The sequence below is a fragment of the Vipera berus genome (assembly GCF_964194415.1).
Source record: "Vipera berus genome assembly, chromosome: 10".
Taxonomy (NCBI): Eukaryota; Metazoa; Chordata; class Lepidosauria; order Squamata; family Viperidae; genus Vipera; species Vipera berus.
The window spans coordinates 1,156,980-1,183,941 of NC_138213.1; the positions used below are offsets into that span (position 1 = coordinate 1,156,980).

The 26,962-nt window shown below is 48.0% G+C and overlaps 1 protein-coding gene across 4 annotated transcripts; it reads left to right on the forward strand.

Moving 5' to 3' along the window:
- The first annotated feature begins 6 nt into the window (after positions 1-6).
- On the forward strand, positions 7-26,648 carry GALNS (galactosamine (N-acetyl)-6-sulfatase). Of its 4 annotated transcripts, none has more exons than XM_081336176.1 (14): positions 75-481; positions 3,602-3,725; positions 4,720-4,794; positions 6,079-6,181; positions 7,854-7,997; positions 8,979-9,045; positions 9,133-9,260; positions 10,171-10,310; positions 10,521-10,624; positions 12,913-13,049; positions 14,737-14,839; positions 20,201-20,322; positions 23,369-23,486; positions 26,109-26,648. In XM_081336176.1, the coding sequence occupies exons 1-14, from the start codon at positions 347-349 to the stop codon at positions 26,193-26,195; spliced, it is 1,587 nt and encodes a 528-aa protein (XP_081192302.1). In that variant the 5' UTR covers positions 75-346; the 3' UTR covers positions 26,196-26,648. The 4 variants fall into 4 exon arrangements, with proteins under 4 accessions (XP_081192305.1, XP_081192302.1, XP_081192303.1 ...); XM_081336178.1 differs by lacking the exon at positions 75-481 and adding an exon at positions 3,055-3,071; XM_081336179.1 differs by lacking the exon at positions 20,201-20,322 and having other exon boundaries at positions 7-481.
- The last annotated feature ends 314 nt before the right edge of the window (positions 26,649-26,962 follow it).

The following is a 26,962-nucleotide window of genomic DNA, read 5'->3' on the forward strand; positions in this document are numbered from 1 at the left end:
TAAATCCTGCTCGAGGGGAAAGAGCAAGAAGCGTTTCCTCGTAGTTTTACACTTCCGGTTTCGTTTCGAAGGCTCCGTGCGGGTCTTGGGGCGGGCCGAGGGTTTATTTCTGTATTCCACGGCCGCTCTAAAGCGCCCGCCAGCGGCCCAGCGCATAAAAGTAGGAAGTGTGCCGAACGGAAGGGCCTTTCCCCTCAGGCGCGAAGGACCTCCTCCCGCTGGTCGGTTTTAGCCCTCACCTTCGATGAGGAGCCGGAAGAGGGAGTGACTCCTCTGCTGGCCGCTCGCCTCCTTTGCGTTCGGCTTTTTCGGTCCCTCGGCGGGGCCGCTCAACCTGAGCGTTGCCATGGAGACGCAGCCCTGGCGGCGGCGGGGGATGCCGGCCCTTTGGGGCCTGGCCCTCGCGTGGCGCCTGGCGGCGGCTGCCGACCCCTCCTGGGCCCCGGCGGCGCCCAACCTGGTCCTGCTGCTGATGGACGACGTGAGCGCGGGCGCCTCATTCCGGGGGGCCTTTTGGGGGGGAGGGGCGGAGTTGGCTGGAGGGGGCAGACGGAAAGCCCCCGCCCGGTCCAGCTGGACTCTAGATAAACGCCCAGGCGGAAAGGCTTTTATTATTCTTGCTATTTTATTATTATCACTGCACAGTCTCAGGAGAGTTATACCGGATTTCCTAGGGATCACCTGGTGGTCTCCTTTTCAGAAAACCCCAGGTCACTTTCAGAGATCCAAGTTCCGGCCCTTCTTCCTGGGCTTAAATTTGCCATCTCAAAGTCCAGCCTGGCAGGAGCCTTTCCACCCTTAGTCCGGCTTCTCAGCCCTTAGAACAAATGGGAAATCCATGGGAAGTGCCTGAAAACCATCCCTGGGCCCCTTGGCAGCTCATTTTGTGGGGAGGGGGAAAAAGCAACTATGTTCCACTGAATTTGCAGCTCTTGGAAATCGTAAGCAGCAGGTCCTGTCCACCTCTGGGTGGTGAATTGTGCTATAGGGCCCCAACTGACCTGAATTTCACTGGGAGCCTTTTTGCCTTTTTTTGTCTGATGTGCAGTCTTGAAATTCCTCCACTCCACGTTTCTGGAAGTTTCCTGTCTCTTTCTGCCAGGGATAAGTAGCTTATGAAGGCTATTGCTAAGCACATTGGTTTGTGCTTAAATTGTAAGCCGCCCTGAGTCTTCAGAGAAGGGCGGGATATAAATGGGATTAAAATTTAAAAAAATTAAAAAATTTAGCTTGAAAATCTTTATGGACCGGTCAATCTCTATGGATACTACCAGATTTTTGGAAGAAATATTGAGGGCTAGTCCTTGTTTATTAAATTTGTATGCCATCCATCTCATTCCAAAGTGACTCTACTACTTATAATCTTACACTACTTTGGCAGACCCGGATCCCAAAGGTTGTTACTCTGTGCAGAAAAATGGTTATATTATGAATTGGGACCTTCTCCTATTGCACATTTCCTGTATTCTGAGCAGTATAAGATAAGCTTTATTGTCATTTTTTTACAGTGGGCACACTGGCACATATTAATGAAATTCTGTTGCCTGCTCTCAAAAGTGTACATGTACATAACACATATAGACATGCTATGTACATATATATGAATATATCCACACCCTTAAACATAAGGTAAAGGTTCCCCTGCACATGCGTGCTAGTCGTTTCCGACTCTAGGGGCCGGTGCTCATCTCCATTTCAAAGCCAAAGAGCCAGTGCTTGTCCGAGGACATCTCCGTGGTCATGTGGCTGGAATGACTAGACACCAAAGGCGCATGGAATGCTGTTACCTTCCCACCGTAGTGGTCCCTATTTTTCTACTTGCATTTTTTACGTGCTTTCGAACTGCTAGGTTGGCAGAAGCTGGGACGAGAACAGGCGCTCACTCTGTTACGCGGCACTCGGGATTCGACCCGCCAAACTGCCAACCTTCTGATCGACAAGCTCAGCGTCCTAACCCACTGAGCCACCGCGACCCTTTAGACATAAATACACATAAATATTAATTACTGTTCATCGTGAATACATAGCAGAAAGTAGTATTTTGGTTTTGAACAGGGTGATGGAATGGCCTCACAGACTGGGGCACCTCTTTTTTCAGCATCTCACCTGGACTGTCTGAAGAAGGACTTGTGTCCTCTCAGTAAGTAAGGGTCATGGGCTTTGCCTAGACATGCTGAAATCTGCCCCTCCATTTCAGGAAAAGGCCTAGTAGTAATGTATACCTGCTTTAGAATTCAACTCTGGGCTCCTGAACTGTTTCTGTGATTATGATTCATCAAGCACTTTAAGGAAATTATTCCAATTTTCTGCTGACTGAACTATTAGCAAAGAATTTCCTAATGGGCCTCCTTATTTAGTGTGCTATTTTTAATGCTCTGTTTTTGTTGCTGGAAATCGTTGGTGTGAACATGAGCATGTGTATTCCTTAGAAGAAAGTTCCTGTTGTTTTGCCTATTTTTCTCTACAGCAAAAAAGCTCTTTTTTTCTCTCTTTATTATTTTTCAGTATATATGTGTCATTAAAAAAAGTTGTAAATGAAGTCTGGCTAAGAGTGTGGAGCTGCAGGTGCCAGTATAGAAAAGTCAGGCCTGGCACCATTTCCCTGGATTTTCCTTTAATTTTATAAAGCTGAATGGAAAATTCACACGACGACCACAAAATGACTTACGCCAAATGGAGTAGATAATTTGCTTGCAGAATTGCCTTGAGTTGTTGTGAGGGTCACCAGTAAGTCAATAGTCTTTCACACTTTTAGCTTAAAACCAAACTGTGCTCAAAAGCAGCCTCTCCTATAAGAAAAAATAGCAGGAATATTATCCTAGTTTGATCAGTTCTGAGCCCCATGGGGACTGTGGATGGAGACCAAAGACTTCGGATATAAATGTTCCCCCAGAAGGATGTCAGTTATCACATTCTTAGTTTGATTGCTTGGGTTCCTTATTGTCCCAGAGCAAACAGCCAATATCCGCCCTTGGTTGATAATCTGTGTGCGGCTTTGTTAATATGGGACTCTGCAAAGTTGCAAGCTTTCTCCCCTTTTCCATAACACCGTGGAAAGAAATGATCCCTTCGTAAGTGGATGTTGCCATTCTGGATCCTCGAGCGATTCTTTTAACTACCTGAATGAGAAAAAGAGCCTTGGTGGAGCAGTGGGCTAATGCCTCCTTAAGTAACACCAGCTGCCTGCAATTAGTGCGGGTTCGAGTCCCACCAGGCTCAAGGTTGACTCAGCCTTCCATCCTTCCCAGGTAGGTAAAATGAGGACCCAGATTGTTGGGGGCAATAAGCTGACTTTGTAATAATGCCGCTTGGGGTTTGTGTGAAAGCCCTAATAAGCAGGCATATACATAGAATGAAGGCTACTGCTAAGCACATTGCTTTGTGCTTCTTAGATTGTAAGCCACCCTGAGTCTTCGGAGAAGGGCGGGATATAAATGGGATTAATATATATATATATATATATACATATATATATATATATATATATATATATATATATATATATATATATATATATATATACATATATATATATAGGTTAAAAGCTAACTTTTTGGCTCTAAAAGCTTTCATTTTTTCTTGCCTGCTGCTGTTTTTTCAGATGGGTTGGGGAGACTTAGGTGTGTTTGGAAATCCATCCAAAGAAACCCCTAACTTAGACCAGATGGCTGCAGAAGGCATGCTTTTCACAAGCTTCTACACTGCCAATCCTCTCTGTTCACCATGTAAGTAGACTTGAGAATCTCAGGGAAATGTCACAGGCCTGTGGGTAAAAAGCTGGGCTTGATCCAATCCTTAGCTGGACCATTCCTTCACGGTAGGCAAAATTACACCCTGAGGGGTCCTTGGTGCTCTCTGAGCTTGGTTGTTTTCTGGCTGATGTTTCATTGCCCAAGTGAGGTAACATCTGCCAGAAAACAACCAGCTCAGAGAGCATTTCAATTCAACCCTAAGCTACAAATATTCTCCTTTATTGAAACTATGCCCTCCATGGTTTAATTATTTAGTGCTGTGCTAAGATGTAGCATTACCCAAACTACTGTGCAGCCACAGGTCTTTTGTGTTACAGATTAAATGTTCCTGTTAATCCAGAGGTCCACAACCTTTTGGGTACCAGGGACCGGTTCTATGGAGAAAGCTTTTTCCACGGACCGGAGAGTGCATAGTTTTGTGTGCTGCCTGCATCCTATGGATGGGGCTTTGCTTCTTTGTGTGGACCGGTTGCTGGCATGCCGTGGCCCAGTACCAGTCCACAGATTGGGAGTTGGGGACTCCTATGTTAGTGGATCTACAAAGTGCCTGAAAAAATGTTCAGTTCTCCACAATAGTTCAGTTCATCTGATAGCCTAGTAGTTCATCCAGGCTCCCCAACTGCTGTTAGGATAAAGTTCTACACATTGGAATTGTGACAATTAGGGATAGTCCTCAACTTATGCTGTTTAGCAACTGTTCGAAGTTCTGACGGAGCTTCCCAAAGCTATTTATCATCCACCTTCAAAGTTCTGACTGCTGCCTCCCCCCAAGTCATATGATTGCACTTTGGGCACTTGGCAACTGGCCTGCATTTATGGCAGTTTGCAGCACCTTGCAGACTGCAATCTGCAACATTTTTTTGCTGAAAACCAGCATTTATGGTTTGTGGCCAAAAAATCCCATTGGGTACAATGAAATAAAGTCAGGGTTAATGGATCTGCTGTCATGTTTCTCTTCTCTCTTCAGCCAGGGCAGCTCTCCTGACAGGCCGTCTCCCTATAAGGAATGGCTTCTATACCACCAATGCCCATGCCAGAAATGGTAGGTCCTCTTCCTGCAAGAGAAGCTGAGGGCAGGATCTGGCTTCCCAGTTCCAAGTTAAGGGAGACTCACAGGGTGCATTTGGCTAACTTGCAAAGAGAGAGGAAGAGGCAACCTCAGAATTTTGCATGGTTTAAACTACCACGAGGAGAGAATCTCCATCAAGGTCTTTTAAAAAGTGTTTTCAAACAGTCTTAATGCAGCTTGTATTCTAGAATTTGGGCTAAGTGTGCTTGTTTCCGCTGCCGAATGGGTTAAGGAACATTCAACAAAAGAGGAACTAAAGTAGTTGCGTGTTATTGTAGTTCAACAATCTGTTTGAAATTTACTCTTTTAACAGAAAGATGTTCTTCTCTAAACTCAGCAAGGGCATCTGGAGGGCATCACTAAGCTGCCCATAATGAGCACTTTGCTCCAGGATTTTTATGGGGAGATGCCAGCTTGAGCTGATTGGAGGCCAATCTAGCTGGCATTAGAATTGTTTGTTCCAAAATGGCAGATGCTAGAGGAGACCATATGTTTTGAAGCATGCATTTACAGCTCCAGATTGATGCATGCTGCATGCTGGCAAGTGTGGGTGTTTCTCTCTCTGCTGGAAGAGGAGGGCTTTTCACAGAACGACAAGGGCAAGAGAGTCACGGAAGAATGTGTGCAGCATCTAAAATAGGCTAAGGGCCTCTGTGTTGCCTTTCTGGGCGATGGCTTAAGTAATAGAGGTGTGCTATCTAGGGTTATTGAAAAGTCCTCTGTTAAATGGCTATGCTGGGAGTTACAAGGCTCTCAGTTTAACCCTCAGGGGCTTGCATTGACATTGAGTAGTTCTTGAAGACAGAAGTCTTCTCCAGCCCACCTCACCCAAAGACTAGCATCGGGGATTTAGGGCCAGGAGAGAAGTAGGTGACTGAAATGGGATCTGCTCTCTGTGCCTTGTCAAAAGCCTGCTTCTCTGCTTGTTTGTGAAGGAAGATGGGCCAGGTTTGCTGCTCAGTATATGACACACAATTATATTTGCTGGGTTAGTGTTTTACCCCTTCCCTTTTATATCCTGTGTATTTAAAAACCCAAGTATGGCTTTTTGCTTTTCCAGATGTAAAGAATTATGCATACTTTGAATGGAACCCAAGAGACGGTTTTTTGGAATCTATTCTTGGCATGTTTGGCATAGCCTGGCTTAGATGCCTCTAATCCTTCAACGACCCTCAGACTTGTTCAGGAGAGAGAGCACCAGCTCACAAAACCAATTCCCATGGCTTGTTTATCTAAAGTGTTCTTCTCTTCATGCAGCCTACACGCCCCAGGACGTAACTGGGGGCATCCTGGATTCTGAGCTGCTCCTTCCAGAATTGCTGAAGAAAGCAGGCTATGCCAATAAGATAGTTGGCAAATGGTAAAGTTTTCTTCCGGCTACTTTATATCTCTGTGCTTTATTTTGTAGGGGAACTGATCAGAGTTCTTTTCAGTCTGAAAGTCTTCAGAAATCTAGGCAGGCTCTCTGGATAACCGCGTGCTGTGATTGATTTCTGAGCTATCCACATGCATCTTGCATTTCTTTTCATCACCAATGACAATGCTGCAGTGGTTGTACCTGGTTGTCAATTCTTCTGGTTTTGACCCCCCTTGGAATACGGAGATGTGGCACTTTCCTCCCAGAGGGGAAAGTGCCTCTCTCTGATCCCAGTTAGATGTATCATTCCCACAGGAAAAAGGATTGATGTTGTTAGCACACCTTTGAAGAGTCGGGCCATAATCTAGATGGGCAGAGGGTAAATGGATTGCTGGTGAGCAACTATTGACCTCAATCTGCCTGCACTGCATCCTGGAAGCATCTTTAAATGAGCAGAGAGTTGGATCATTTAAATTGATGGGCCACCTCGGTAGTGCTGGCGCAGGTGTTAAGAACAGAAACAGCCTGGCCGCTGGGAATGATTCGCCTACATAAATCACGGTTGTTAAAAAGAAGCTTGCAGCAGCTGCAAAAAAGTGTGTTTTTTGATCCACAGAAAAATAGGAGAGAGAGAGAGAGAAGTGTTAGTGTTCCTCCTATCCAGGCGCTCCCCACAGAGGCTGCAGGCATGTTGGGCAACACATTCAAGCAGCACAAGGGCGCCTTAACTGGAAGAGGAAGCTCCCATAAATGCATCCTTTCCAGTCAGCTGATTACCAGCCCAGGCCAGCTCAGTCCAGGGCCAAAGATCTGCAGCTCTCCTGGCAGTTTTAGTTGCTCAAGCTCTTGGGTAGTTTGCTTTCCTCTCCAGTCAAATTCAAAGGAAGACTTGACTGAAACAAGAGCTCTGATGAGGGCTGTGCAGTCATTTGACCCTGAAGTGGCCACCCGGCTCCAGGAAAATAGGCCTTTCAGGTGACGGGCAGGAGGTGTAGTGAATGCCTGTTTCCTGGGAGTCACACGGTCTTGTGCAAGCCCAGGCAAAAGCACCCGGCTATGCTTCTTCCTGCATTTTTCTCCGCTGGAGGGCAATTTTTTTTTTTATTGAAAAGTTTTACAATACATTTTATCTTTAACAATCCCTCCCCCCCTCCCTCGCTGGAGGGCAATTTTGAGCCTGGCAGGCAAGTGCGGGTCCGGCGAGCCCTTTGTGGTGCCGTGAGCGGCTCATTTTTTCCCCCACCCTTATTCGCAATTGATCCTCTGCCCCGTTGAAGACCACCAAGGAACCGGAGGGGCTGCTGAGCGGCTCCCTGAGATGGTGAGGAGCAATACAGAAAATGGTTTGGGTTATAAATTGCCCTGGAAATCCTGGTTTTGAGAGATGGCACAGTAGTTTTAAAAATGAATAGGTAGCATGGCTCAGGGCAGGACGGTGAGGGCGGAGAGGAAGGAGCCAAGCAAAGAAGCTTTGAGAAGTGGGCGGAATGAGCTGGAAAGACTGAAGACGTGAGGTAAAGCCAAGAAGTCTTCCAGTGCTGGCTACTTGGCTGTGGGTGTTATTTTCATCCTCCGGTTCCCTGAAATGTGATTTATTTTTTTAAATTGGGCGTAGGAGCTGCTGGCTGCCCTCTGATGCAGATTCCCCCCTCTTTGGCTAATCCATCTTTTCTAGGCACCTGGGCCACCAACCTCAGTTCCTTCCCCTGCGGCATGGATTTGACAGCTGGTTTGGATCCCCCAATTGCCATTTTGGACCGTACGATAACAAAGCCATCCCCAACATTCCCGTTTATAGGGATATGGACATGATCGGCAGGTAGCCTTGCTTTTCTTTTTTTTATATCACTCACTTCTCTGTGTTCCTTCACTAGTTCCGCTCAAGTGGGTTTGGGCATCATTAGAGTGGGCAGCTTTGGACTGTATTCTCTTGCTTTTCTTCTGGCCAAGTTTGAGTAGTGGTTGCGTTGCTTTCCTTTCCTGAAGAGACCCTGAGTGAGGCTGCAGGTTTCTAGACCGCATACCTGGGCAGGTCCTCACGTCCCAGAATTTCTGCCACAGTAAAACTACTCGCAGTGAAAATGATGAAAACATCACCTTGAAAGTACATTGAGAGATCTGAGCCCATTCACTGAGAAAATACTACATGTAGTAAATTATTTGTGGACTCCATTAACAGAACAGGGTTGTACTCTAATCATTGCAATTCAAGAAAGGCCAGCCTCCCACTTCATGCCCCTCCGACTTTATTTCACTTTTTTTATTGATACATTTACAGCCCATCTATCCTACTCATTCCTGGTAGCTCACGTTAAACACTAAAAGCTTCAAACATGAAATACAGTTTATCCTTCACATTATTATCTGCTAAGAGGTAAGAAAAAGTCAGTTCATATTTTAACAGGGAAGTTCCCAGCTTGCAGCTCCTGAATTAGTATCTGAACCAAGACTCGTATAAACTGATAGTGCTTTTCTGAGTAAAGCAGCAGGGTCCACACCTTTCAAACCTGCATCAAAAAGCACACACACAAACACGCTAGGGAAGGTAGCTGGCAAAAACATATGTACATTGCGTATGGAAAAGAGTACACACAATTTTCACAGAGACTTCTAAAGTAGCGAGATGAGGAAATGAGTCAGAATGAAGAACAACAAGAAATTGTGCAAAATAGCTTGACTTATTGGGTTGATTGTTGCTGATATCAGCAACAGCTTGTATCGGGGAGAAAAGCCATATTCCTTTATTTTTGCATTCCTAAAAATGCAACAAATATTTTTCTGGTTGTCTTTTCTATTGTAGGTATTACGAAGATGTAAAAATTGATCGTAAGTCAGGAGAAGCAAACCTAACTCAAATGTATTTACAGGTAATTTTGTTCCGAGAACCTGTTTCAAACCCAGAGGTCCTTTCTGCAGCCTGGGCGATCCCATTGAAAGTTGCTCCTCTCTTCCAGGAAGCCCTGGATTTCATAAGCAGCCAGAAAGCCAGCCATCAGCCATTTTTCCTCTATTGGGCCATCGATGCCACCCACGCTCCTGTGTACGCCTCCAGGGAATTCCTAGGCACAAGCCAAAGAGGATTGTAAGTTGGTTTTGAGCAACATATTCTCCTTTCCCTTCCACGTTGTCCCAAGAGAGAATCCCCAAGCGGTCTTTATAGTCTGACTTAGGGGAGGTACCCGTGCAGGGTTTAAACTCTCTGTGTTCCACAGAATTGCAGAGGCTGGACAGGGATGTGTGGACTTCAACTTCCAGAATTCCCCAGCCAGTTCTGACTTCAGCATAGTGCCTCTTGGGCTCTGAGCTAAGGAGTTTCTGCAGTAACAGTAGTTATTATTCTATATACCACGGCTCCGAGCTGGAAAAAGAGACAGTGGAAAAAATCAAGGAGAAGCCAAGCAAAAAAAAATGCAAAGGCTGCCAGCAATAATCAGCTCTGGAGGCCCCCTAAAATCTTATTTCTTCCTTTCAGAGAAATAATCCTTACACAACACAAGAATTTACTATTATGCTCCTTGCTTTTTACTGTGATGGTGTGTCCTCTGCTTAGTCTCACCCCTCTTCTTTTCACTGCTATTTTACTGGGAAAACTCCCCCCCCCCATCTTTTACCTGCTTGGCTAGGTAGAATGAGCATTCTATATAAGTGTAGTTTTATAGATGCAAATACGATTAGAAACAATTTGTATTAACATTTCTTTTGTAAAAGAAGTATTATTACAGGCAAGGCTTTTAAATTTTTTATTTATTTGGACCTTTTTGAAACATAGTTGTTTTTATAATGTGGTATTCTTGTATTATTAGCTGCTCTGAGAGCAGTATATGTGGGATGTTCACTCATAAATGATACTGTTTATATATATAAGGGACTTTGCAAATGCTTTGCACCATACACACGCATGTCTGTACACACACGCACATACACACGGAGTATCCCCAGATACCTTCATCTCCATCTCGATTGCTTTGTAATTTCTTCTCCCTGTCTCTTAGGTATGGCGATGCTGTGCGGGAAATTGACTTCAGCATTGGGCAAATTCTTAGGCACCTTCAAAACCTGGGCATCAGCAACAACACCCTTGTGTTTTTTACGTCTGACAATGGGGCCGCCCTCATTTCAGCCCCAGAACAAGGTCAGTTTGCTCGGACTGGACCTTGGTAGTGTTGGGACAGAATATTGGAAGCTGATTTGCTTTCTACCAAAGGCATCTAGAAATAAATATTTATATCGGGGGGGGGGGGAGTCAAGTTGACAGTGTCCTTTTGAATGACTTATTAGTCCGTTAGCCTGAATTCAGATTCTACCTGTCTCTGTTCTGGCATCTTTTTCTCTCTCTCTCCAGGAGGCAGCAATGGACCTTTCCTATGTGGCAAGGAAACGACGTTTGAAGGTGGTATGAGAGCGCCTGCTATTGCCTGGTGGCCAGGACACATACCTGTGGGACAGGTGGGAATCTGGGCCGGGGGAGGGGGAAATCTTCTCTGTAGGACTTACAGTACTTTGGCTTTATATGGCACCCTGTAGATCTATAGGAATAATAACGGCATTCCCTGATGGGTTGTAGAAAACAGATGGTTTGAATTCTTTTCACGTTCTGTCACTTATTTCCAGCTTTTGACAGACCTGCACCATAGGGAAGACTGGATTTGTTTACCTACTAATAAGGGTAGTAAAATCAGGTCAGTCACGTGGCTGATCCATTTTACGGCCATTGCCACTTAGGACCATAATTGGCAGGCTCCATTAGAATGGTACCTCAAGGACTGCCTGTAAACAGGATTTTCTGGGTGAGTTCACCTGCTGCCTCTGCTTTCTCGAAGGATGCAGCTGCAGGAGTTTGCATTTTTGTGCTCCTTTCAGTCCTTCTCCTCCTCCAGCCCCCCCTTTCCGTCTTCTCCCCCCGCCCCCCCAGTTCTGCTCCCTGAAGGAGAAAAGAACATATCAAGCCAAAGACAGCACTGCAACCTTTTCTTCACTATCTCCCACAAGGCACAAATTGAAATTGAATTAGACAGGGATATCAGGTCTGCTTGCTGTGATAAATGTAAAAGGATTTTATTTAAAAACACCCTGACATTTGTTCACCCAGTTTCAAATATTTAGCTTTCCTCCTTTCCATTCCTGGTGGGGGCAACTTTATTAATTGTCGCCTTTGATTCAGAGTTAGAGCTTGAAAGCGCTGATAACGCCAGGGTTGGCTAGTTCTTCTCCCGATGTGGCCCGTGGCAAAAAGGATTTCATTTTCTTAAAGACGCTCTGTATGTGCTGAGAGTTTATAAAACATATATAAGACCCCCTCTTCTCGCGCATGATAATATGGGCTGTTGTTTGCTGATATGAAAAATATCTGATCTAGCTCCTCTGGCTTTATTTATTTTTTACCGACCCACGACGCTTCAAAATGTTCTCTTCCCCATTTTGTGACGGGAATGGCAAAGGAAGGAAAGTGCTCCATTCACCCTCTGAAAATAGGAGAGGGCACACACCCCCGCCGCCCCTAGCAGCCTCCTCCTGTTTCCATCCCCACCCCAGATTTTATCTCTCCAGTATGGTGCTGCAGATAAATCCAAGTAGCTGTAACATTGGCATTTAGCTTCTTTTAAGAAGTTTTCTGTCCTTCACGCAGGGAGCAGGGTGGGAGACTAGTGACAGAATGGGCTGTTGAAAATGAGCTGATCCTCTCCAGGCTCGGTGGAATAATGGAGAAGAAGAGCCAGGTGGTTGCCGGCAGTCCTGGGTGGAACAGGACAACTTGCCTCAGCCAACTCGCTGTGGGACAATTTGACAATTCAATTTAATTATTTAAAATAAGTAAAAAAAATATTTTAATTTTTGTCATTCACATTTCATTCTGTCCCTCCATTTGCATCCTTTTTTAAATGATTCTGTTCCACCATTTCTTTGATATTGGTGTAGCTCTTGTCCCACGGCAAGTTGGCCATGGCGAGCTGCCAGGGCGAATTACCATAGACCCATCCTGGGCTGTTGGACTTTTTTATGCAAGGCAGGAATAAAAAGATCCTTTTACCCAAACCTTCCACTCACAGGGATCTGACCGCCCATCTCTGGTGTGGGAAAATGCTGCTGCTGCTCGGGGTTTCCTCTGTAGCTGCATCCCAGAATCTCAGCCCTGGAATTTTTATGTCGGGTTGAAATTCTGGTTTTTCTGCGTCTCCGACATCCTTCAGTAGTCCAGAACAACATTTCTCAACCATGGCAACTTAAAGAAGTGTGGATTTTTAACTCCCAGAATTCCACACCTCTTAAAGTTGCCAAGGTGGGAAATGGTGCTCTTCTGGAGAACCCTGCTGGTGATTGTGGCTACAGCATCCCAAATTGTTTTGAAGGTCCTCAGTATCTCTCTCAGTCACTTGGGAGATCAAGAATCTGGGTAAATGTCTACTCTCCGTCATCCAGTCCTGGTTATCCCAAAGGTGCTTTTTCAAAAGGCAACTGGATTTTGTTTCAGTAAAGCATAACAAAAAAACAACACAAAGAAAGTCCAGTTGCCTTTTGAAAAAGCATGTTTAAGAATCTGGGTACTTAGTTTGGGCAGAACAAAGCCAACCCCCTTGAAGAAGAAGCAGAGCACCCCGCTTTTCCTGCATAAGGACCCTGATTGAAACACGTCTCTGCAAATCCTGTGGCTGGGTAGAAAGTCCAGAGATAAATTTTTCAGCCTTGTGTCATTGAAGCAAAAGTTTCCACGCACGCTCTCGTCTTGCGGCTTGCAGGTGAGTTATCAGCTGGCCAACGTGATGGATCTCTTCACCACTTGCCTCTCCCTGGCAGGACTGCAGCCTCCCAGTGACAGGCAGATCGACGGCATCGACCTCCTGCCTGTCCTCCTGCAAGGCAAACTAATTGACAGGTGAGTTGTGAGCACACACACACACCCCTTGTAGTTTTCTGCCGATCCCCACTCCCCACCCTCAGCCTTACTGAGGTGCAGCAGAAATAGTTGGCTGTTTTTGGAGCCTCTTATTATAGAAGGGACGCGGTGGCTCAGTGGGTTGGGACGCTGAGCTTGTCGATCAGAAGGTCAGCAGTTTGGCGGGTCGAATCCCGAGTGCCGCGTAGCAGAGTGAGCGCCTGTTACTCGTCCCAGCTTCTGCCAACCTAGCAGTTCAAAAGCACGTAAAAAATGCAAGTAGAAAAATCGGGACCACTATGGTGGGAAGGTAACGGCGTTCCGTGCGCCTTTGGCATCTAGTCATGCCGGCCACATGACCACGGAGACGTCCTCGGACAAGCGCTGGCTCTTCGGCTTTGAAATGGAGATGAGCACCGGCCCCTAGAGTTGGAAACGACTAGCATGCATGTGCAGGGGAACCTTTACCTTTACCTATTATAGAAGGGTTACTCCTGTGAGGATGAAGCACCTGCTTCCTGAAGCTTTTGCGGATGTTGTATCTGGAGTGCAAAACATACCTTGGTGACTGCCTTGTCATTCCATGTAGCTTAGCGTTACTCTGCTGTTCCATAGATCTCCCTAATTACTACAGAGATACAGTATACGGACCAAGTAGAATAGGTTTTGTTTTCCCTCTGTTGAGCCAGAAGTGAGAGGCTTTTTTCCACGTTCCATGTCATAAGCCATGACCGGATGTTGGAGTTTAGCAACACAGGAGCACCACACGTTTGTTCATCCTTGCATTAAAGTATGCAGATTTAATAGATGATGCTTCTACTTCAGTGTCCTTCACCCCAATTGCTCTGCTTAGGTTATGGGACTGTGGCCTTTTTCTAAGTTCTGTTGCTAAGGTTTTAGGTCAAGCTACAGACACAATACAATATAGGATACCAGCACGATTGGTCTAAAGTTCACTCAGCCTGATTAATTAATTTGGTCAATTAAAAGTCACATAATTCCAGGAAATAATGACGTACTTCCCATCTCCCAATTCCACAACATTGAGTTTGTACAAATAATGTGGTGCATTCCTTTCTTTTCTTTTTTGAAAAATAATTGAAGGAAACATACACTGCTCAAAAAAATAAAGGGAACACTTAAACAACACAATGTACTGTGTTTAATAGTAGGATGTCTTATCTTGTGTTCCCTTTATTTTTTTGAGCAGTATGTATGTTGCTCTATTCAAGTTCAAAGCAAATTGACAAAGCTTGGCTTTTCCTGGCTATCAGCTGGCAATTTGGCCTCCTGTATCTTTGGCATCTCCATCAGACAGGTGCCTTTCTCCCTTGAGTATTTTAAGTCAGCGGACTCCTCCGTGTGAAGTTACATAAGCTGGTAGTTCAAGGATGAACCATCACTGGCAAGACAATGGGTCTGAGGTTTCATTCTGGCTCTGCTAGGCAAGCTCTCCTCTTTGATGGACGCTTTAAAAAATGCTAATTGAAAACCTTGCAGAAGGGCTATTAGGAGGCCGCCTGCTGCCGGCTGATAGCGGAGTCGCCAGCCAGGCTTTGCTGAAGAGTTTGTCTCCCTTATCTCTGTAGCTGGGGGGGGGGGGGGAGGAAGCAACTTGTTTGGACATGTTACATTTCTCATGTGGCTGTACATCTCTCTTTGTCCCTCCCCATCCTCTCTCCATCAGACCCATATTTTATTACCGTGGCAACGAGATGATGGCAGTGCGGATTGGGCTTTATAAGGCCCATTACTGGACCTGGAGCAATTCCTGGGAGGAGTTCAGCCAGGTAATTGAAAATTCTTTCCTTCCTTCCTTCCTATTTTCAGAAGTGACGCTTCTCTCATCAAAACATCTACCTCGAATAGTTTTAAGGGAGTTACAAAGGTGTTAAAAAGCTTTTTGCGAGGATCCATATTGTATGAAAAAGAAACATTTAGACTGACTGCTTTCAAACATCTCCCAGAATTTTTAAAGACACCAGGCTAACCCACCCAATGTGCTTATCTTTTCCTGGAGGCGGCTTCTGCTTCTCTCCCCAGTCTTTCGGCTGCTGTTCTACAAGGTCTCCGTAACAGCCCTTGGGGAGAGGAGGAGGAGGAGAGCCTTTCCCAGTTGCACTCGGACGTGCCTTGTTCCTCTGGTCAAGATAAGCAACTCAGGCCTGTCTTTGCCTTGGATCTCTTGCTGCAGGCACGTCTGCCTGGTGTGTCTGTGAGAAAGAGCACAGCTTTTATAATGGAGCTACCTGTCCCAAGGTTATCCCCCTGTGAGTGGTGGCAGACAGGCAATTATGGAATGTTTATTCCTTTCTAAGTCTGTATTTAACTGCTAGTTGATAAAAGTCAGCAATTATACTGTACATCATAGGGTGATTAAAAATCCATTGCTTTCCTGCTGCTTGTGTTGTCTGCGGTTGGTGTGGGTACAAGTGGAGCACTTTTTTTTATTATTAAAGAGTTTTACAAAAACAGAATTTTACAATATATCCCCAAATCCCTCCCACCCCAAACCCACCCACTTCCCCCCCCACTTCCCAGAGCTAAATACAGGATTATAGTTACAATAATCATATTCTAAATAAAAATTATGCATAATATACAATTAACCAAATTCATAATGTGCTTTAACTCCCCTTTAACATAACTACAAACAAAGTACCAATAACAATATCCCACTAAAATCTACTCATAAGCTAAATTGAACTTTTTAGTCCCATATTTGTTCTGAATATAATTTATCCATCTCCTCCAAACTGAAATATATCTTTCCTGTGAATGATCTTTCAAATAAGCAGAAATCTTAGACATTTCTGCAAGATTCAAAACTTTAAACACCCATTCTTCTATAGTGGGCAAACTATCCTAGTGGAGCACTTAATTAGTGGACAGAACCACCATGAAGATTGTGCGAGGACTACAATTTCTCCTATTCTTCTGGTGCAACACTAATAGCTGTTTTTTAAAAATAGAATGCAGAATATCATTACATTTTTGATTGCAGATGCTTGAAACACTCCTGAAGTATAATAATAATAACAATAAAAGTTGGAAGGGACCTTGGAGGTCTTCTAGTCCAAACCCCTGCTTAAATGGCAAATAATTGCTATTTAATCTCCTTTTTGTTGTCTCCAGTTTTCTTATCAATATTATTGATAGTGAGGCTGGGAGATACATAAACAACGGCCACTTGAGGTTGTTGGTTCCTTTATGAAAAGGGAATATTAAACACGTATATTGAACATGAGAACAGGGATTGTAACAGCCAGCCAGTGGCTGAGACGTCCTCAGTGGTATATGAATCAGCTTTTTAATTGGATGTTTTGCTCTACTGGAACCAAGGGAATAATGCAGAATTTATCTAGAGGCGTCTTGGGATCCAACACATGTCCTGAAGTGGCTGGTGTGCCTCAGTTCAAGGCTGGGATAATGGAGGAAATGAGTGTTCCTTTTGGTAGACCAGACCAGGTGACATTCCCCGAAAGAGACTGGAGACCCAAAGGTGTCGTTCTCTCAGCTGTGTGAAGTGATCGGAGTAGGGATCTCCTCAGGTGCAGCTGGTTCTTCAACTGTGGTTAGACTTTTGCTCTGGATGTGGAACTTTGTCCCAGATTTGCCCAACTCTATTTATCTTAGCTTATCAGGAGAGGGCACCATTCTTGCAAAAAGCACCTGTGTTTCTCAAAATGCCAAAAGAAGAAATGCAAACCAACTCAGCAGGAAATCCACCTGGCTAAGAAGAAGCTGGCAGAGTTGTTTTGCAGCTGTAACTGACCGAGGAAGAATACTTACTTAGCTGCCATCCAGAAACTGTAAAAGGGCTGTTGTGATTTACAAGTGGTTCTTGTTTGCACAGTTTTAAGTTGTCATCCCTTGATTAATGGGTTGTGTTGAGCAGAAGGGAAGTTTAGAGCTTAGAAGACGGGTGTAAATAACTGAGGTATGAAAAATTACACTTCTGGAGGTACATTTTTTTCTGAACATAGTAATAGATAACTCTTTAAATCTGGGCAGACAGATTAACATCTCAGATGCACTGGAGAATCAATTAGAGATGCTGGAGAGCTTAAAGGTTTGGAAAGGAGGTAGAGTCTTTGGTACAGATGCCATGTTGCCTTGGAGATGTTAGGACTCCCCCCCCCCCAGCCTGTCCGGGGGGGTCACTACTACAGGATAAGGGGAGCTTGCCAGCTGCCCTTTCCCAGGCCTGGAGTGGGGCAGATGAGGACACCACTCTTTGCCATTCATGTCTCTCAAGTCCAAAGCAGCCTTGCCCAGATGTGATGGGAGTTTTGGGGAGTGGACCGTTTTGGTGTCCAACCTCTGCTTCTTGCAGAGGATGGCCCCCCTCCTCCCTCTCCCCCCTCCGATCCTACCTTATCCTAAACCTCATGCAGCAGTGCAGCGGTTCACCTTGCAAAGGTTTGGCATCCCAAAGGCATGTTTTAGCTCCCTTTTTCAGGAAGGCAGGGTTGGCTGAGCAGATGGCATCACAACAGGGGGATTGAGAGGGCAGCCGGGGGATGGGTGGCCAGATCAGGGGATGTCAACCTGGGCACTTGCGGAAAGCCAGCTGGCCCCTGCCTGCTGCTTAGCTTCTTGTTTATATTCCTTGAGCATCTGTGGCTGTTGGCTGGGAAACAGATGCAGGAGCACAACAACCCCAGAGCAGGCTGACCGTGATGGTTGGCATGTTTTAGAGGGTGGAATTGGCACTGTGGAGGTTCAGCACCAGAGGCAGACCAGGCACAGTGGATCCTTGACGAAGGTCGGTTGTTCCTTACAGTTGTGGTATTTGCTAACCTTGACCAGCAGCTTCTTCTGCCGCTTCACAGTAGCCAATGTGAAATAGATTGCTGTAGCAACCTAAGCCAGTGTGTCTCAACCTTGGTGACTTGGAGATGTCTGGACTCCTCAGCCAGCATAGCTGGAAGTTGAAATCCAGACATCTTCAAGTCACCAAGGTGGAGAAATACTGTTCTAAGCGGTGCACAAGATGTACAGAGGAGAAACTTGTGAGTGGCCTCAAGTAAGGATGTGTAAAGGTACGAAGATACGTGGAGGGAGCAGAATGTCCTCTGGTGTTTCTCCTCAAGGAAGGAGGAGAGCTGCAGGCTCTCGGGAGAAGTAGATTGTGGCCTGCTGGCTCAACAAAGGCCGGCCTTGAGAGCGGACCAGTGGCACGGCCAGAGTGCTCCCCTGCACGTCCTTACTTGGAAATCTCTGTTCTCTCTGTGACGTTGCAACCCAGAGGGAGGAGATCTGTATCTAATGACTGGCAGGCAGATTTTAACCCGCCCTTGGTGATTAGTTGAATGGCTAATTTCAAGCCTGTGTTAACGTGAGAAGGCAACACGCCCTGTAAACAGAACAGCATGGCAGCAGATATCCAGAGAATAAATTCTTACAAAACCCCCACATTTACACTATAGGAGCGCCATACTAATTAGCATGCTCTTAATTAAATAGCCTTTTTGATTTGCATCCAAATTACAATTGTTCCGGTTTTGGCTTTTATTAGGTTTTTGGCTTTTAATAGCTGCTGCTGTTGTCATCGTATTATTTTCCTCTCTAAGAAGAGATTTGGGCAGAAAAGCAAAGCTTGCTGGGTCTCTGGGCACCGAAGGTGAAAACGTTGATCACCTCCGTAGCCATTTAAAATCCATCATGGGTTGCCTGCTGCAGCTTATCAAAGCCCTCCCAGCCTTTTTTTTTCTTTCTTTCTTTCTTTCTTTCTTTCTTTCTTTCTTTCTTTCTTTCTTTCTTTCTTTCTTTCTTTCTTTCTTTCTTTCTTTCCTTCCTTCCTTCCTTCCTTCCTTCCTTCCTTCCTTCCTTCCTTCCTTCCTTCCTTCCTTCCTTCCTTCCTTCCTTCCTTCCTTCCTTCCTGCTATGGAATCTGTAGCTCTGCGCAGGTAAATGGGATTTCATGAGCTTCTAACCTTTCTTACTTTATTGAAAAGCAGAATATTAACTGCTCCACTGACCAGCCTATCCATTAAAGACACACGGGATATTTTTAGAAGATTGTTGGCCAATCACATCCCCTCCGACGTCTGCAGAGAAACTATCGGCTGAATGCTTGTTTTATGTGCAAGCAGGAGTGCAGCTGCGCCACCCCTCCGCCCTCCCTTAATAGCACCCTTGGTCTTCTGGGAAGCCACAGCAGTCTGGAAAGAGGGCCTTGGGGGGGGGAGATCTGGGCTGTTGTGACCATCAGAGATGGGCAAGGAGGACAAGTTCCTGCAAGAAGCACATGCATTCCTTCCCTGGCCCTGCAAGAGTCGAACGAGATTATATAGTCCAGGCGTGCCAGGATGGAGATCGCCTTGGAGGCAGAGGGTGGCACTCCCATCCACGAGTACTTTCCTACGAAGAATTAAGAAATAAATCCCAGGGTGGGAAGGACCTACCTAGGGGAGAACTGGGCCTCACCCACTTGCCCTATTTTCTGCCACGCTGGTTCTCCTTTTGCCACCTGTGTAGATCCGGGCAGACTGTTCAGGGTGAGATAGCTGGTATAGTCAGGGCTGGGAAGGTTTTCGTCTGTCATGAAGTCTTTTTTAGCCAGGCAGGTTGCCACGAATCAGTGCTGTTCCTAGGACGTCTGGGCTGCCCTGGAGATGTTCCAGCCTGCGCTCCTGTGTGCTTATGCGCTGCTGAACGACTCCAAAGGGTGGTTTCCGAGCAATTCCTAACGTTCTGGGTGGGCGTCCCAAAGGCGATTTTCCCAAAGGCAACTGGACTTTCTGGGTTTTTTCCTTGTAAATGTTTCATTTCTCACCCAAGAAGCTTCTTCAATAAACAGAACTGAAGAAGCTTCTTAGATGAGAAGTGAAACATTTTCAAGGAAGAAACCAAGAAAGTCCAGTTGCCTTTTGGAAAAGCATCTTTGGGACAACCATGACCTGGATGACGGAGAGCCTCCATAGACAGGTGGATGGGTGTGTGGAGTGTCTACTGCAGTAAGCAACCGAGAGGGACAGATGATCCCAAAAGGAACCATTTGCGTTTTAGCTTGATGCACCAAGGTCCAGATATGGCCTCTGCTTGGATGGAGAGATGTTGACGAAGGAAGACAGAAATCATTTGGGCCTCTGCAGCTCCATCTCTTTGCCCTTCGCTACTGACTTCCTCCTCCTTTCCTGCTTTAGGGCATCGATTTCTGCCCAGGGCAGAATGTTTCCGGAGTCACCACCCGTGACCAAGAGGAGCACTCGAAGCTCCCCCTGATCTTCCACTTGGGAAAGGACCCTGGAGAAAAGTATCCGATCAGGTGAGGGGGGAGGATAGCGGAGCGAGAGGAGCCTCCGGTCCAGTGAAGGAAAAGGGGTTACCTCGGCCTGCTGGGCAGGGAAGACCCTTCCGCTCTAGGTGGACCTTTGGTGATTCTCTCTTTTCTCCCCCACTCCAGTTGTGGAAAGCGCCCGTGTTAGGCTCCTTGCTGTCTCCAGTCATGGTAGAAACATCCCAGGTTTTCTTCCTTGCAGTGCAGTCAATTCCCTTTGCAGGGGTGGGCTCTAGGGCAGTGGGCATGTTCTGTGTATCTTTCTTAACGTAAGTAGCTTAATTATCCCCCTTGGCGGCCAGCCTGTCAGGAGTGCCTATGTTAATGGTGGGGGGGGCAAGCACTTTCTTGCCCAAAGATAATTTGACTTAGAGCAGGTGCCAGCAAGGGCCCTGTTGCCTGCAGGCCAGCAAAACGAGAGTATTTTTGTCCACAGGGAAGGGGAAGCTTTACAACTGGGAGTAGCAGCCTCCTGGCTCTTTTTCCCCATAGACTGCCCTTGAGGAGATGGAGGCTTCTTCTGTAGAGATGCAAGCGGAGGTGTGAAGTTTAATCATCCTCAGCAGCGTTAAGATGTCTGGACTTCAACTCCCAGAATTCCCCAGCCAGCTGCGAGTTGAAATCCACACAGCTTAATGTTGCTGAGGTTGAGTAACCCTGGACCAGAGGCCAAACAGCCCTCCGATGCAAAGGGGCAAAGGATGAAGGGACGTGAAAAGAAGCTTCTGTGTTGCAGGTGGAGCCTCAGCCTCCCAGGGGGAGCAATTCTATAAACGGGTAGCCACCCCCAAGGAAACCCCCGCCCCACCTTTGCAAATGACCCAAACACCCCACCCCCGTTCCTCTCAGTTCCAAGCTGATGATGCTGCAGACCACAGCAGGGTTAACAACGGAATGAGCTCCATCCTCCGGATCTGCTTCAAGCGGGAGGAGAGGGGGCAGATTGCGGGAGCACAATTACGCTAAATGAGCTAAACACACATCACACCTGTGCCTGGGACCTCCGGCCTCCCTTCCATTCCTGATTGGCTCTCTGGGGTCCCTCCCGGAGGTAAAGTGTTAATTAGTGTAATGGCCCTGGACTTTGTCCACTCTGTGCCTTCCTCCCGAGTGGGGGGGTGGGGGATCTCGCAGGCAGCCTCCTCCACACCAGCTGCTCACCCGGCACTGGCTCGCTCTTCCCGTTCATTCTTCCGCTGCAGTTCCCAGCCGCTCTTGGGGAGGCTTGAAGAGATGGAATATAAATTTGGGGCATCCCGGGGGTAAAGCGGCCTGTCGCTTGGTGTAGACATTCGAGACACCTGGGCAGGCACAGCCCCGTGGCTCCCACCAACATTCTGGATTCAAACTCAGCTCCCTTGTCGTCGTTTGGTCTTGCCTGCCGGGCGAGGGTGCCTCTGATTCCCAAGGGTGGAGCTGCTGGCCTTTCAGACTGGATGGCGCTTGCCAAGCACATCTCCCTGGGAGCAGAGCGGGCACCTGGACGGGCCGGCCACCAGTGGATGGATGGGTGCTGCCGGCCTTCCCCTTTGGGGAGGTTGGGAGCCCGCTGGCAGAAGAACCACAGCTCGGTTCTGCCTTGAGTGAAGCAGGCCGTTCTGGGCCGCCAAAGATGGGTGAGCAGCCTCCATCTAGGGCAGTTTTGCCTGTCCCTGTACAGCGGTGTTTCTCAGCCTTGGTGGTTTTAAGAGGTCTGGACTCTAACTCCCAGAATTCCCCAGCCAGCCTGCTGGGAACTCATTGCATTCTGGGGATTGAAGGCCAGGCCTATGAAAGTTGCCAAGATTGTGAAATACCATTCTAGCGGGTCTGCTGCTTCATAGCCCAGGACCTGTTTTGCTGGGCAGTGGATCCCTTAAAGTTAACTTCCTAGCTGAGAAAGCAAGATCAGATCACCAGCCGGGGCAACTTCCTTCCACTTTGCTGAGCCCCGCCGTGGAGCTGGATTGGAAGCAGCGACACACTTCCTTCGGGGCGCTGGAGGATTGCTCAAGAGGACGGTAGCCACAGGAGTGTGTGGGAAGTGCTGCCACGTCCCAGGCTTGTGATTGCGGCTGATCTTGGAGCAGGAAGTGGGCTGGCCACAGCCTGACAGCTGGGCACCACAGTGAGCTCAGACCGGAAGCAAAAGGCTGAGTGGGCCATCGTTTCCATTTTGTCTCCGAATGCGATTTGCAGTTGTTTGTTCCCTAAGGGACTTTTAATATGATAGACAGAATGAGATCGCTAAGTCTAAGCCCTAAGATGTGCTTGAAATAATACCGGAGTGAAAAGGAGCATTAATCCACTTAAACAAATACCTGCCAATGTTTATAATCCTGGTGAAAACAAGGGGCAGGAGGAGGGCGAAGCTGCTCCTTAAGGCAGAGGATAAAACCTGAGCCACCGAACCTCTTGCCCTCAGCCCAGAGCACTCAGCACACAGGGAGTTTTCTTCAGGCCAGGGGACCTTCCTCCTACAGGGGAAAGGTGGGGGTCGCCGTTCAGCCCCAGGAGCCACTCTTCTGTTAGGGAGTGGTAGGGGATCTGCTCTGGAGGCAGAAATCTTCCGTTTCAGCCCCTGAAATCCTTAACGGAAAAGGATCAGGAATCAATGGGTGAGAAATACTTTGGATTCTTACAGTGCGATCTTCTAAACCTGCACCACATGCCCTGACCCCCAGCGAGAAGGGAAGTTCCCTTTCCGTGGATCTGTTCCGGATGATCCTAAACAGTCATCTGTGGGGGTTGCTTTCCTTTGGATTCTTGCCTCGAACGGGTTCAGACTGGATGGCCTCAAATGGACCATCCATTGTAAGCCGCCCTGAGTCTTCGGAGAAGGGCGGGATATAAATGTAATAAAAATAAATAAAATAAAATAAAATCCAGATCTGGGATTCTACAAAGCCTCAGTGGGCTGGGATGACTGGCCAGTCTGTCCTCAACCAACGTAGGGCTTAGGAAAGAGTTGGGACCGCAGCAAGGTGTGTTTCTGGCCAGGTATATTGGGGTTCCCTGCCTTCGGGGTTCTGTGACGGCTGCGCTTCTATTTCAGCTTCTCCAGCGCCGAATACCAGTCTGTCTTGGAAAGAGTCTCTCCCATTGTCCTGGAGCACAAGGCCACGCTGGTGCCAGGGCAGCCTCAGCTGAACGTCTGTGACAAGGCGGTGATGGTAAGGCCTCGAAACACACAGGAACCCGCAGCTCCGTGGCTCCTATCCTGCCTCGTGGAAGTGGCTGGTCTGCTTTGAGGCTGGAAAACAGGAAGCCACCGGGCGTCTCTGCTGGGTGGAGGTCTAGTGTGTGTGTGTGGGAAAGGCTGTGTTTCTATTGAGTCAGGAGCTTCCCAAGGGCAAAACTCCCGTCTCCCACTGCCAGGCCCAGTGTCTTCCTTGCAAAATTGGCATGAAGGAAGGGCTGCCCTTTGCATGCCAACCCCTGCGAAGACATTGTCGGTCTGCTCCGGCCAGGTGGGCCCACGGAAAAGCCAATTGGATGCCGGGTGGAGCAGGCCGGCACTCCAGACAAGCTTCCTGGATGGGGGCAGCCTTGGTCAGGTGGCATTCGGCCTCTCCTGTGGCGGGAGGATCGTGCTGCCCTGTCCTCACCGAATGGGAAGTGTAAAACGATGCGTTGGAGTGTCACTCAGCAGAAGTCACATGAGAGCAAAGTAACTCCCATTAAGGAGACTGACTGTTTCCTGCCTTGTCGGTAGCTTGAATCCAGGTTTCGAGGTGTGTTTCCTGTGGAGGGTGTTCCAGGCGGAAGAAGCCCCTGTTGAAATAGCCCTACAGCTCTCTGCTGGCCTGGAGCTGCACTTGCTGCAGGCTGGATTTATACTTTGACCTGAAATGCAAATCCTTGGATGCAGCCTTCTCCAGCTGGCCTTCTGCACTGCACCTTCAGCACCTTCCCTCTTTGAAGCACCACCACCCCTTTAGAAAATGCAGCTGTCAGTTGCAAAAGGTCACCGTTCAGTCCTGTCAACTTTATTTTAATTGGTTTTGCTTAGCGTGAGATCCTAAGACAGAGAGGAAGCAACCTGCAGTAAAACCGTCCATTTAGGAGAAGGAAAAAAACCTGGCCTTTGCAGCAGTGAAACCAGGGAATTCTACTTCACCCAGAGCCCTAAGCCAAGGTTTATGGACTGATGTCTTAATAAATAAACCACAATTCCCTGGGTTTACATTGGGCTTACAAGCCCACAATGGCTTGCTTTACATAACCTGCTGAGTTCAAAACCACACAAACCACCGGATGGTTTAGGACAACCGGGAGACACCTTTTGCAGCCCAGGAGGCTCCCCAGCGACTCTTAGGAGGCTGAGCCTAATGGCGTGGTAATGCCTTCTGCTCCACCGTTTCCCTCCCTGCCCCTAGCATTTTGGAGGTGGAAAGTGGGCTTTGAAAGCCCCAGGGAGAGGGAGAGGGAGAGGCTTTCCAGGGCCTCCTGCTCGGGCATCATTGCCCCCTGGTGTCAGCTGTGCAGAGCTGCAGGAGGAGCTTGGCCCTCTTTCCTGCGCTCCCTGGCTGGGCGAAACCACGAAAGGAAGGCCAGCAGGACGGAGGGAGGACGACCCTTTAGCAACTGACAGCCGGATTCGTCCATGGGTGGGTGGGTGGGTGGGCTTCAGAAAAGGAGAGCTGGGGAGGTGCTGTAAGTGCTGTGCAGGAGATGGAAGTGAGTGGGGCAGCCTTCAGCAGCGGGCAAGAAAGGGACACACAGCCCACCCCCATCACTCCGGGGGCTGGTTATCCTCCCTCTCCCTTCCCCCCCCTCCTTGGAAGCCAGAAGAGCCTTCTCGCCTTCCTGACTTTGCCTCTCCTCTGCACAATTTGGGCCAATTCCGGCAAGCCGCAGGGGCCGAGGCTGGTTCCCCCCTTCAGTGTCGCTATGTAAATGCCTTCTAATCCATCAGTTGCCAGACTAATCCATCAAACTGCTCATTAAAGCACAAATGTTCTGACCGCCCTCACCCCTGGCCTCCTGAGGCTGCCGTCTTCTCCGGGGCTCCTGGGAGAAGCTCCACAAACATGTCTGTGCAAAATAATGGCGGAGCATCGGCCAAGGGGCCTCGAGCGCTACGCTGTACAAGTTGCACAGAACAGTATCTTTAAGCCCAAAAGGCCCGTATGCAAGTGACGCCTGCTAATAGAACCTGGAATCAAAGGGTTGGAAGGGATTTCAGAGGTCGTCTAGTCCAACCCCTTGCTCAAGGCTGGAGACCTTATACCAGGGGTAGGCAACCTTGGCTCTTTTATGACTCGTGGACTTCAGCTCCCAGAATTCCTGAGCCAGCTGGGAGTTGAAGTCCACGAATCATAAAAGAGCCAAGGTTGCCTACCCCTGCCTTATACCATCCCGGTCAAGCTGTCCAGTCTATTTTTGGATTCTGAATGGCTAGCAGGGCTCCTTGTTTTGGTCTGTCGGTGTTCTGCCTCTCACTGAGGAGCTTGGGGGGGTCTGCAGCGGGCACTCTTCTCCAGTTGGCGTGTGTCAAGTCCCACTGTGGCTATTCTGATCAGATGGGATGATCCATCAGCCACAGCCAGCACAGATGCTTGGAGCATTTTCCATGCAGAAGCGGAAGCCGGGGGGGGGAGGGTTCCTTAGAGTGCAGAAGGGGAACCACTGCATCTCGGTCAAAGGAAAAAGCCCCACACCGGCTTTGCAACGGTGCCACTTCTGAGGAAGCCGAGAGAGCCGGGGCTGGCTTCACGCAGGCCCAAGAGCCCTGGCTTTTTGCAGTGATGTGTGATGAGGGCTAACTCTCTCCCTCTGTCTCTCTCTTCCAGAACTGGGCTCCTCCGGGCTGTGAGAAGCTGGGGAAGTGTTTGAAATCCCCCCCTCCCGACCCAAAGAAATGCTTTTGGCCTCACTGAGGGCCTGGCTTTGGCAAACCGCTGTTCAGCAACTGTTGCCACCCACCCCGGGGAAGGTGCCTCGGGCTGCTGCTTGTCCAGAAGAAAGCACCGCAAGAGTTGTTGCTTTGGCACAGGGGTCTTCTGTCCTTGAATGGGGTGACTTTGGTCTCCCTGAAGGGAGCCTCTCCAGAAAGGAAACACCTTGCCAGCCGCAGGGTCTCCTTCAGAGGCTGCAGAGGAGAGATTTTCGTCCACCTGGATCCGAGGGGGCATCTCCGGACCAGGCAAAGTCTTTTCAAGAGACAGGTACTCCGTGGTTGGAACCACCCGCCTTTCGGGAAGCGCCAAATCCTTACACGAAGCAGCTTCTGCTACTGTGATTTTTATTTTTTTAAACGAATTCGTTTTGTATCTGTTGAGGCCAAGTTTTATACTGCTGAGCATTTGTAAGAAATGAAGGCTGCTTATATATTTGAGTGGTTCGGTTGTGTCTTTCCCGGAGTTCTTTGCCAGAATAAAGCCAGGGAGGCTAGAAGGCCTTTTGAAACTCCGACTCCGACTGAGAGCCCGAAGGCTCCCTCCGGGCTGGGAGGAGAGGCAGAGCGGCGTGGCTGGAGAGGCTCCCTCCTCCTCCCAAGGCTTTTCCCAAAGGCTGGGAAGCGCTTCCCTTCTCACCCAAGACCTGCGGGAGTTGACCGAGAAGCAGAGCCTCCTCCAGGGAGAAAACCTTCGGGGCAGAGCTGCTGCCTCTGAAGCCCGGACGCCGAGCGGAGGCGGGTCGAGCG